This window comes from Eleutherodactylus coqui, chromosome 2, assembly GCF_035609145.1.
Source record: "Eleutherodactylus coqui strain aEleCoq1 chromosome 2, aEleCoq1.hap1, whole genome shotgun sequence".
In the NCBI taxonomy this organism is placed as follows: Eukaryota; Metazoa; Chordata; class Amphibia; order Anura; family Eleutherodactylidae; genus Eleutherodactylus; species Eleutherodactylus coqui.
In genome coordinates, this window is record NC_089838.1 from 234,371,873 (window position 1) to 234,384,731 (window position 12,859).

The window sequence follows — 12,859 nt, forward strand, 5'->3', positions numbered from 1 at the left end:
ACAACAGCAAGAAAGTTGGTGCAGTCAGTTTCAATGGAAATAAAACAGTCTTGCAGGGCTGCAGCAGGCACTAGTCAATGATCACTAAGCACCTGTGGGTGGTAATGCCTTCAATGACATTTTCCCCTTTACACAGGTGAGTGCGCTCCCCAAGCTGTTACCGGAGCTAAGGAACTTCATAATCAATTTCCATACTACTATCCTATGACTTTTGGTACGTCCGTATATTTATAAAACCAACAGAAGAAAGAACAAACATACAAATAACTACCTGCTTCCAATCAGATCTTGCACTTGAAACGGCCTTGTAGACAATCCCCTTGACAGACTTCTGTAAGTAAGATCGCATCTGATCCAAAAACTGGGCATCTAACGTACTTGATGTACATGAGAAACGATCTAGAACCCGCTTTTCAATCAGTTCGTCGTGAATGTCAGACATAAGTCTCTCGATTTCAGATAAAATCTCTTTATGGTGATCTTGGATCCTCAGCGATTCGTCCCACAACCGTTGCTTCATTTGCTGGTTAGAAATTTCCCTCAACTCTACCTCCTTCTGAGAAACCAGCTCGTTCTTTTGCTTTTCAAAATCAGCTTTTGCTGTGACAAGAACTTCGCTGATCTTAGTCCTATGCTCGTTCAAAAACGTGCGGTAATCCTTTTCATTTTGTGCCTGAATCTGCTGAATTTCCTCTTGCCTCTCTTTGTTCCACAGAGCGCGCGCCTCCCCAAGTTCTACTTTCATCCGTGCTTCAAACTCCTCATTCTTTTGCTCCAATTCCCTTTTCAGCGAGGCAACTTTCTCCTCCAATCCTGCTTCTTTCTTGCTGTAGTCAACTCTTTCAGCTCCCAACTTCCAGTTTTCTTCAGCAGCGGCAACAGCATCCGATATCTGAAAAATAAATATTTATAGCAACGAGCAAAACACAATATTACTTTTTAGGTAAGATAACAGTCAGTAAAGTCTTCTAAAACCCAAATAAATCTTTCCCAGCTATATGGCCTATTATACCTAAAAAGGAAAAATCATGGAAATTACATTTTTCTTTTGTCGTATTGCTAAGAAAACATGTACAAAATATAGTATATGCGGTGATCTTCACTTACCTGCTTCTTGACATTCAGCTCATGAAGCTTCTCCCACTTTCCTCTCTCAAGCCTCAAGTTTGCTTTGTATTCTGATAAGCTTGTAAGTTCTTCTAACCACCTTGTATGAGCTTTTACTAGAGCCAATTCTACCTGTCAAACCAAAAATAGTGAAAAACAAGGCAAAAAAAAGGTACCTTCACATGTAGATTTGCAGAGGAAAATACATAGCAAAACTGCACTATTGGTGTCGATTTTGACACAGATCCACAGCAGACTTCACCAGTTCAGTTGAAAGGGTGAAATTTGCTGCGGATCAAAATCGGGACCGCATGCTGTGGATTTTGGTGTGGATCTGTACCAAAATATGCAGCGCAAAATACGCTACGTGTGAAGAAACCCTAAGAGTTCTTACATTAAAAGTATCCCTTTGTTGATCCCAGAACCCCTTCCAAAACAATTCCTTGATGTGTGCACACTCCTCAAGACCTACTGACAGGTACCGAGTGACAAGTGCTCAGATTGTGGTCTACATAAAGCATAAAAGGAATTTTTAAACTGTATTTTATTGTCAAGCGTGGCTGGAAGAACAGTAATTACATGACAAAATGTCAGTATAAAATATAACATTTCATGGATACGATACCAGATGCAACAACTAAGCTATCCATGAAAGGATAAACATAGGACCGATGCAGTGGATATGGGATAAATGACCATAATACCCCTATTATGTTGCCAGAGCCTGGAGTACTAGTAAGTTCATCAGCTAATCAAACTAGGCCCGTTTATAACAGTATATCTTTGATTTTAAAAAGAATAGTTTAAAGGGGATTTTCCAGAACACTAATAACTGATCAGCAAAGAACCGCCACTCGAAATCCACAGCGATCTGCAGTTTGAGGTGGCCGTGGAGTTTGGATGGGCGCCACAGACACAACAGTTCACACCAGACACAGTGCTGTACACTGTATAACAGCTGAATCCCATTCACTTGAAGGGACGAGTCTGTTGTCAGGCCATAGGATGTTGCATGCCCGAAAAGAGGCAGCAGTGCTCAGGCAAGCACCGCAGCCTCTTCAGACAGCTGAATGGCAGGGATCTCAAGTAGTGGCCCCACCCTGATCAACTACTAAGGGTAAGTCATGAATAGTAAAGTCCCGGGAAACCTCTTTAGGGTATGTTTACATGGAGCGGAATTGGTACGGATTTTCCGCACCATCAAATTCCGCACCGTATGGATCCACAGTAGATTCCATGCTTTCAACTGAAAGGGGTGAAATCTGTACCACATTGTGCAGATCCATACAAAAATCTGCCATGTGTGAATGCACCCATAACGTGTTTTCCACATGTGTAGAGCTAAACAAAATATGATCAGCAAAGAAGTAATAAAGAGATTATAAATATCTTAAGTTTTTCAAAGGTATAAGTAAGAATATAAAATGCTAAATTTGTTGGTACGAGAAGCCCAAAATTTATGTAATAGAAAAAAAAAATTAACAGCATAAGTATATAATGTATGGTCAGAGAGTTATTCCACTCCAGATATTGTTGGCAGTCCATGTATGCTTCACCCCACACAGACCTGTCCTGCATAGTATACCTGCTTTGCGATATCCTCTCGATGCTCTGTTTCTAGATCTATTTGCACTTCCCGGACAGCCCTGTCTTTGTCTTGCATAGCAGTCTGAAGCTGAAGTTTTAGTTCTTCTAACCGCTCAGCTTCAGATGCAGACTGCACAGTGACTGTCTCCTCTGTCTGTATAGCGTGATCTTCTAAGTTCTGCAACGACTTTGCTCTGCCATCTTGAACTGCTCTGTCTAGTTTGTGTCGCCACTGGATCTCCAGGTCTTGAATTCTTAGTTCAGTTTTCTAAAAAGGAAAGAAGGGATCTGTTAAATCAATGTAAAACATTATCACACATCTAACAAAGTATCTGATAAATACCCGTAAATCCTAACTGTATAGGGCATACACAACAGCAAAATTAACCATTACCATGGGCAGCACATTGGCTCAGTGCTTAGCACTGTTGCCGTGTAGTAATGGGGTTCTGGGTTAGAATTCACTCAAGCATAATAGCTGTGTGACGTTTGTATCTCAGATATATCTATGTATCTAGTTTCTCATCTATGACAGATAGGGGGAAATTTTGAGAAAATGCCAGATGGGATGACGGAAACCCAACAGACCCCAATTATAGTCCATGGGATCCATTGGGCACAGTTTCTGCCAGTCGTGCAGAAACCATTACTCCAGCTATTTTCATTGTTCTGCTCCTATGATGGAGCTGAATAATGGAAATAGTGCAGGTGCAAACTCAGCCTAAACGAATACAGACACACTATTGTACAGCAATTCCTGAAATATATACTCATCATCAGAATTATATCTGACAGTTCTGATAGCAGTACATATTAAAGTGGCTTTCCAAGCCTGGACAAACAATGATGGCCGAACAGCTTCTCTGACTACACACTACCTGATGCACATTGTGTATGTATGCATTGGTAGTCTAAGACACTACATGCTGCTGCTACTAGCAAGTGCTGCTCACACAGCTGCACTGGTCAATCAAATCAGGTATAGTGTCAGAATAATGATGCATACTAATGCACAAGGTGAACCAGGTAGTCAGAGAAGCTGGTGCAGCCATCTTTGTTTGTTCAGGCCCGTAGGGTTGCTTTAGGGCATTTCTCATATGTAAAAAGAATAGGGTACAACTGTCAAAATTATATACCCATGAAACACGGGGTTCCACTGCCCAAGTCAGCACAACCACCCCCCATGTAAACCACTGTTCCACTAGTAAGCACATATTCACACCATGTACAGCACAGCCCACGCACAATACATCAAAGTTACCCCCATATATTACAGCTACCCCACTACATCAGAGCCCCCTTCTGCTCATGTACAGCACAGCCGCTCCTCACCATGTACTTACCTTCCCAGTCATCATTATGTACTTTCTTCTCTGCGGTGCTCTTTTGCAGCGGAGAGCACATTAATCAGCTGGAAGACCGTGCAGTATACAGGCATAGCAATGGTACTGATTGGCTGAACTTGGATAATCAGCATCGTTCCTAACTCATCAGTGTGTTCACCCAGCCTTCCACACAGCTTGTAACTGCTTGCAGCATCTTCCCCTCAAGCCAATATTAGTATCAATTTCATAATTTCAGAGACATTCAATTAATTGGCCAACCCCAAGTACAGATATACATATATTTGTCCTCCAATTAGAGGAATAAATACCTTTTTGTGCTCCTTTATCCAGCTGTCTTTTGCCAATGCAAACTGTGCATCAAATCGTACTTTCATTGTGTATTCCATTTCCTTCTCCCACTGATCCTTCGCTTCAGACAAAGATGACTGGTGTTTCAACTCTAGTTCTGTTTTTAGAGTTTGCAAAGACTTTTCCTTGTCTTGCATCAATTCTGCCCTCCACTAGCAAGAAAAAAAAAAATAAGAGAAGAATAAGAATAAAAGCATTTTGTTTTGGAGTTACAACTAGAGATGAGCGAGCATACTCGCTAAGGACAATTTGCTCGATCGAGCATTGCCCTTAGCGAGTACCTGCCCGCTCGGGAGCAAAGAATCGGCTGCTGGCGGGGAGGAACGGAGGGGAGATCTCTCTCTCTCTCCCCCTCTCTCCCCGCTCCCCTCTGCTCATGGCCACAACTCACCTCTCACCCGCGCCGGCACCCGAACCTTTGCTCTCGAGCGGGGACATACTCGCTAAGGACAATGCTCGATCGAGCAATTGTCCTTAGCGAGTATGCTCGCTCATCTCTAGTTACAACCATTAACAGATCAAAAATGCAACATACTTTGTCTTCATTCAGCTGAAATTCTCTCTTCATACTATCCCGGACATCATCTTGCAGAGTATCCTTCTCTTTACAGACTGCTATATAACATTCCTGCACTGCCGTCATCTCATTAGTCAACTCAATGATCTGAGATCTACAACAAATCATAAAAAGAAAAATTGTTGATGTCTACATTCTGGTGTAAAACTAAAATACTGTACTATCACTTCACCACCATCAATTCATGTTACATAAAAGCTCATTAAAAGTCTTACTCTAAATTAGCTATTTTCGCCTCATAAGCCTGACATAGCTGTTCCTTTTCTGCTTCACAGGTGTCACTCAGCTCCATTCTTATATGGTTCTTAATGTCTTCATGATGCTGTTCATAAGTGCGCTCATACCTGGGAGGACAAGGAGTCAAAAGTCGAAACTGAATCTGAAAGTTTGTACAACATTGTCCATGCTGCTAATTTTTCGAATAGTGAAGAAATGGAGATCTCTGTCTCCTGTATTCAGCATGGGAGCCTCTGCGGCAAAGCTTTAATTCCTTGTATTATAGGTTGATGAACATTTCTGGCTACCATGCTGCTTTTGTTGTACATCACAATTTATTGCATTAGAATCTACATATTAGTACAGAAACCTCAATTATGGCAACATGAGGAGTTATACTTGAAGAATCTGGGACAGTGTGATACAGGATATCAATACATTATATACTATAACAGATAAGCATAGGACACCAAGAGTCTGTAGGCACCTTTCAAGGGCTTCCTTCTTATCTTTATCAAAGTCTTCAAGCATTTGTCTCATTTCACTGCAGAGTTGCTGATTTGCGGTCTTCAATTTCTCCTCATTTGTGGCAAGCTCTTTGATACACAGCAAATGTTTCTACAGAAAATCAATATTTAACAATATGAAAGGAAAAATTAATTTGCTAAAGAATGGTGTTTTTATAGAATTAACTTAAAGGAAACCTGTCACCTCCTTTTATGGCGCTGTTAGGGAAGGTGACAGGGAGGCGGGTGAGAGATCACCCGCTCCCTGGTTCCAGCGCTCCCAAGTTTCTTACATTTGCCTGCACTATTGACTTTTTGCAAAGTTTGTTTTAAGGTTCAGTGACCATTTAATATAAAATTATAATACTACTACTGTTTGAAATTAACAAATTATAATTATATATTTCTACCTCAATTTCCTGCTGCAGCTGCTGCTTTTGTATTTGCAGCCTTTGAATCTCTTGATCTGTATCAGCTCCTGATCTACGTGGAGACCTGGAATCCAGTCGACTCTCAAAGTTACTTGAACTCACCTACAATAAAAAAAAAAAAAGGGCAGTTAAAAGAAAGCCCCTCATTGCTGCTTACATAAACGATTACAATACAGTAGCATGTACATAAACTTCCATCCAGAGATAATCGTAAGGTGATAGAAAGACAACAGTATAAAAGGCCCATTTAGACACGATTATCACTTCTAGTTTGCGCAAAAGCCATTTTTTGAGCGATAATCGTGTCTAAATGCTCTGCCATTGTGCCCTGTTCGTGCACTATTTGTTCATCCTTGATTTCTAGAAAGCTAGAAATCACAGATAACCGATATCAGCGCTGCATGCTGATTTTCTCAGCGGGCGGGGCTAGCAGCATTCTTTCAGCTGGTATCCCGCTGGGACTTTCCAGCGGGATACCAGCTGAAAGCTCCGAAGACAAAAGGAGCAGTCAGTGCTCCTGCTGTTCCTCAGAACCATCAGCTCAGGGGGACACCGTTGATAACTGCGAGAACAAAGCAGGTGTTTGCATATACACAACAGCTGCTTTTCTCGGAGTCATCAGCGGTGTCCTGCTCCGCCTGCATTAACTCTTTAAGTAGCTAATTAGCTACTTAGAGTTATAAAAATATGATCGCTCAAATGGCAGTTTGAGTGACAGTTTTGAGCGACTTTTGAGCGATCATCTTTCAGTCTAAATGCACCTTAATAGATACTCACTTTGGCCTCTTTTTCAGCACTTTCCAGTAGCTTTTTAAGTTCCTCATTTTTTGATTGATATCCCTTCAGATCTGATTGTAGGTGAACAATCTGCAGCCGTTTTGCTTTGTTACTGCGCAAGCAGCGTTCAAGCTCCGACTTCAGCTCCATAGTAATCTCATCAGGCGAAATATCTTTCCTAATACCATTCGTATGCATCACCCTATGTATATGTAAGCAGAGAAAACATCAAATGCTGGAAACTAACATAACATGCATAACAGCCTGACAAATGACTTATGCATTGCACAAACAACCTATGTAATGAAATTTGAGATAATTTGTGATATTAAATGCTTTGTGTGTGCAAGGAAGGAAGGCAAAAACAAACTAAGTACTTATTTTGCTATGATCTTTTTTTGCATATTTCAGGTTGAGTTAAATCAGTCAATGTACAGCTTTTTTTGGTGCAAACATGAAAAATTAACCTGAAGACCTAATGGATTTTCAAGCATCCAATCTTTTTAGTTGAACAAACTACAAATGCCATTCACGATTAACGATTTATTTTTGTAAGTGTAGATGTCAGCAATCCCTACTCCATATGCTGTGGCTGTCTTTCTGACTGAGATGAGATGTATTCATCTCTAGCAACCTGCTTTAGGAAATGACCACTTTAAAAGCCAATGGAATTAAAGGGCAGCTAAAAACTTTCTGTAAACATTTGACAGACATTTTAATCGATGGGGATCCTGTGCTGAGACCTCCAACAATCACTAAAACAAAAGAGGCAGAAGCACTCATTTAATGCAGTGCCAGATTGGTTCTTTCAGAGTACTGGACAGGCTCAGTGGAAAAAATCTGTAAACCAATCACAGCCAAAAGAAGAACAGCACTTGGCTGAGCTCTTCTGCCTCTGCTTCAGCGATCAGTGGGGATCTCAGCACCCTCCACTTACCAAAACTTTAGGCATAAACTAGAGCATGTCAAAAGTTTACGGAAAGTTTAGTTACCCTTTAACGTTCTGAAGATTTAGTTTCCTACCTTGGCCGCAAACATTCTGTTTCACAGATTAAGCTGGACACAGACATAAATTTGTGCATAGACAAAATAAAATAAATGTTATGCGGAGAGGTCTAGAAAGACTAGCTAAGCACTCAGCTATTTTTTAAAATAGAATTCAGGAAAGTACCTGTTGAATTGGGATTTCTGCCAGTTTGCTTTAGGAATGCCCAGATCTACATAAGAGTCAGATAGTGCTTGTTCCTCTTCATCACTGATAAAAACTCCCATTTTAGCAGCAGACTCATACATGGTAATGTGTTCTTTTAATTCATTTATTTCTTCCTGAATAAGGAAAAAAACGCATTTAAGATTTAGAATTTATATAACTTGACAAAACGAAAAAATAAATTCCAACCACGTGAGTATGCTTTAAAACAAGGGTCCCCAACTCCAGTCCTCAGGGACCACCAACAGGTCATGTTTTCAGGATATCCTATGGTAAGAACACCTGTGGCAATGTCTAAGGCACCGGCAATAATTACATCACCTGAGCAACACTGAGGAAATCCTGAAAACATGACCTGTTGGCGGTCCCTGAGGACTGGAGTTGGGGAACACTGCTTTAAAAGAACTTTCATTTTTTTACAGAACTTTAAAGTGCAAGAAACACGGGCAATACAAAAAAAATACAAAAAGTGCTAACCTGCAAAGCCTTGTTCATGCCATCACTTATTAATTTTGAAGACTGCATCTGTTGAAGCTGCATCCGCAACTGCGTAGTCTCCTGAATCGAGCCTAAAAAGTTAGAAAGTATAACAAGCAAGGAACTCCACTTAAAGAATTTTAAAATACAAGACCAAACCGGTGCCTTATCTACACATACACACGAATGAGCCGGCACAAGCATCTCCAATGAAATGCTCTTCCTTATGTACAGTTCCTAGGTGAAGCCTTTCTCTTGCAAGCTCAGCCGTTTATGCTGCAGACCTTTCCTTCTTCCTAATTCACTATCAAGAATTGGTTATTATTGTCTCCTATGTGCTGCAGCCTTTCCACCAGTCATGGTTTCTACAAGCTGGCTAGCTCACATTACAATTGCTTGAATAAGTGGTGGAAAAAAAAGCTATAATCACAGGAAATTATAATCCAACAATTTTCCTTAAATTTGCTGTTTGGGTAACACATTCAAGCCGAAAGAATTAAAAGGACTGCAGCTATGCAACTCTTCTCCTAAATCTACCCTGCATTTGCAGGTTGGAAGTAGTGAAGCTACTAAAGAACACAGAGCATGCTTTCTTATTAAAGGCTTTTCCTTCTTTTGACGCATTTCCCTGAAAATAAGACCCTGTCTTATTACTTTTTGCCCCAAAAGAGGCACTAGGTCTTATTTTCAGGGAATGTCTTATTTTCCTTACCTAGCAGGCTCAGCCCACGCCCCTCACACCACTCTCCGGAGGTCCGCGCTATTGTTCAGTCCTAGCTGCTCATATAGCATCACTTCCTGATTACAAGATTCATACATCCTGCCTCCAGGAAGCAATGGCTGAGATTGGTTCTCGAAAGCTGTTCAGCCAATTAGTAATACAGCGCTTGATGAACTAATCATAGCAATGGTATTGATTTATCCAGCGCTGCATTGATTGGTTCTTCGAGCGCTGCTGCTCAGCCAATCAACAGCCATCGCATTGTGGAGGTGGGATTTATGAATTAGCTGGTGTGGCTGTCACTATGGGAAGTGTAAGAAGAACATCACCCTCACCATGGCACAACAGCCCAGATAGTATTGCAGGCGCAGCTTCGACTGAATTTACAAGAGCTGTGTCTGCAATACCAAACCGGGGCACTGCGATACGGTCAGCGCGATGTGTTTACTGCGCTTAATATAGTGACAGATGCGCCAGTAATAAGCTGATCCCTGCGGATCCAAGAGGCAGACTCCACTAATCCTCTATTGATGGCCTGTTCTGAGGACAGATCAGTGAAAGAAAAGTTTAAAAAGTCCCAACAACCCCTTTAAAAAGAACTACATAAACTTGTATTTGCATACTGAGGTATATATCCTAAGAGACTTTTGTGGCTCAATGCAGGTATATTAAATAGCAGAATCCCCAATAACAGTCATGGTTTATTCTGAGCAAGAATCCAAATTTGATCTACATCTGAGATTCATATTTTCTGCCAATTTTTGACCACTTCACATTATACATGAAATGAAGGGCTTCAGAAAGAATGGTTAACGTCCACTTTTTTGCATTTTTCTACAGAAGCTGCACTTTTGTAGATTAATGTTGTAGAATGCAGCACATAAATGGAAGGCCGTGCAAGGAAAACATGGTTGATGGAAGAACAATGTAAACACTGTACATGTGCCAGTGTCCTTTTCATAATCAAAAAGCAAAAAAATGGAAAATGTTTGTAGCGCCCCCATTGTGCAGTATTTCAATGTGCAGACTAAAGGCCCATTTACACTGGACGATTATCGCTAAAACTTCGCTGATCGGCGATCGTTTTAGCAATAATCGGTGCGTGTAAATGGGCGCGGGGCACCCGCATTTCGCGCACTTTTTGCTGATCGTTAAAATCAAGCACACTTGAGTGCTGATAGCATTGTTTCCCATGTGGAGAACAGAGGCTCTGAGCTCAGCTAATAGCCTCGGGCTTTTAGCATGTGCTCAGTGAAGGCTTCATTCACATATATAATTGGCATTTAAGTAGCTGAGAAGCTACTTGAATACCAATTATTTTTTAACCCCTTAACGACCAGCCCATAGTGTTTTTACGTTCTCCCGAAGTGGGCTTTATTCTCTGAGGACGTAAAAACATGTGTCCTGCAGAGAATAATGCCCCTCGGGCTGTGGACGTGACAGCTCCATGCCGTCGGTGTCCGCAGGTAGCCGACAGCATGGAGCTGTCATCCCGGGTTGTTCGGACCCCCCCCCCCCCCCGGCAGTGCGATCGGCGCTATGCAATGGATAGCGCCGATCGCAAAAAAAGTAAATAAAACTGCAAAAAAAGTGACATATTCAGCTGCTCTGATGGATCGGATCCATAGGAGCAGCTGAAATTACTCACCGAGGTCCGCCGCACGACTCCCCGCTGTCCCGATGCTCCGGGCGCCGTAGCCGTCCTTCTGCGCATGCGCGCCAGGCGGCATTACGTCAGCCGCATGCGCAGAAGGCCCAGCGGCGCGGGAGACTTAAAATCTCCTGGCTCCCGGTTCCTATAGGTAGCCGGTAGGCAGGAGATGTCAGCGGGGACCGCGATCGCCGTTATACAATGGATAACGGCGATCGCGGAAAAGTGTAAAAGAAAAGTTTCACCTCCCCTCATGGATCGGATCCATGAGGGGAGGTGAAAATACTCACCTCAGGTCCGCCGATGTCCTCCAGCCGGTGTCGGGACCCCCCGCTGGCTTCTGCGATGTGCCGATGTGGCGCGCATGCGCAGAAGGCCGGCGAGCCCGGCAAATTCAAAATCTCCCTGCACCCGGCTGTCACAGTTAGCCGAGTGCAGGGAGATATGACTAGAGACCGCTGTATGCGGTTTCCAGTCATATGATCACCGTTATCCATCGGATAACAGTGATCATATAAAGTTAAAAAGTCAAAAAAAAAAAAAAAAAAGTTAAAGTTTCATCTCCCCTTACGGATCGTATCCGTAAGGGGGGATGAAATTACGTATCCAAGGTCCCGGATTTGTTCCCTGATGGGATGTTGATCCGCGGACCTTACCCCAGCTTCTGCGCATGTGCCCGTCAGCATGATGGCGGACGCATGCGCAAAAGTGAAAGATTGCCCAAGAAATGTAAAATCTCCCTGCTGCTGGCTACCAAAGGTAGCCAAGAGCCTGGAGATGTCACGGGGAGCCGCGGTATGCGGTTACTGGTCACGTGATCGCCGTTATCCAATGCATAATGATGATCACGTAAAAGTTCTTTAAAAAAGTGGAAGTTTCATCTCCCCTCACCGATGCGATCGGTGAGGGGAGATGAAACATCTTCTCGGAGGCTTCCGCATTTGAATCCAGATGCGATTATCCTCCATGGACCCTTTCGGCTGCTGCGCATGCGCCCGCCGGCAAAATGCCGGACACATTCGCAGGAGCCGGGGAAGCCCAGGAAATTTTAAATCTCCTTGCTCCCAGCGACCAACGCTCGCTGAGTGCTTGGAGCAGTGACCGGCAGCCTCGCTCAGCGGTCCCCGGTCACGTGATAAAGTAGCGAACTAACATTAGGCCGGTCACACATGACCGGAGAGGAATTATAGGTTCTGCATGCGCTTGATCAGCGGTAATCCACGGATCAATCACATGCATTGGATCACACAATTCCCCCCAATTAGTGGGGCGGAATTACGGAATCCACTCGCAGAAACAAAACACGGCATGTTATATTTTACCGCGGATATCCGCGACCTAGGGCTCATTGTGCTCTATGACCGCGGATATACTCGCAGCCCATGTGCAAATACATTGTTTATGAGCTGCGGGTACCCGGGTCATCGCTAAGCGACGGCGCGGGAAATGCAAACAAAAAAATAAGTACTGCGCATGACCGCCTGTGTGAGTAGGCAGTTATGTGCAGTACATTATGCGGCCGTACGCAGGGTCACAGCCAGGCTCACAGCTGGGATCCGCTGACGGCCTCCACAAGCAGATTCCGCCTACGGCTGCGTGAGCCCGGCGTTATTCAGACCGCTACCTGTAATACGTATTTTACAAGAAGCCCCGGGAACGCTCGCCTTCATGCAGTTCCAGGAGCAGCTTGTTGTGCGCCTTGTCTGTGAGACCGACGCACCGCAGCAAGATTACAAAGCCTCGCAGAGCGCCACTTTTTACACCCCATCCCCACCGCTGAGGTCACGAAATACCCCCCAAAATACATGAGAGGAGGGGGGATACCCGGTTTTCTTGCCCCATGTGCCCAACCCAACCAGCCTCCGTAATTACCCCTGTCTTCGGACATAAAACGCAGTTTATATT

General features: G+C 43.2%; 1 protein-coding gene across 2 annotated transcripts in view; it reads right to left on the reverse strand.

Moving 5' to 3' along the window:
* The window catches only part of CEP152 (centrosomal protein 152), a 60,291-nt gene that overhangs the window by 23,292 nt on the left and 24,140 nt on the right, over nt 1–12,859 (reverse strand). For both annotated transcript variants that reach the window (XM_066592618.1, XM_066592617.1), the window contains exons 11-21: nt 8,583–8,674; nt 8,067–8,221; nt 6,896–7,097; nt 6,098–6,220; nt 5,669–5,799; nt 5,181–5,309; nt 4,924–5,059; nt 4,349–4,540; nt 2,693–2,962; nt 1,108–1,239; nt 272–892 (exon numbers count right to left, since the gene is read on the reverse strand). In XM_066592618.1, the coding sequence (XP_066448715.1) occupies nt 272–892; nt 1,108–1,239; nt 2,693–2,962; nt 4,349–4,540; nt 4,924–5,059; nt 5,181–5,309; nt 5,669–5,799; nt 6,098–6,220; nt 6,896–7,097; nt 8,067–8,221; nt 8,583–8,674 (2,183 nt within the window). The remainder of the gene's footprint in view (nt 1–271; nt 893–1,107; nt 1,240–2,692; nt 2,963–4,348; nt 4,541–4,923; nt 5,060–5,180; nt 5,310–5,668; nt 5,800–6,097; nt 6,221–6,895; nt 7,098–8,066; nt 8,222–8,582; nt 8,675–12,859) is intronic.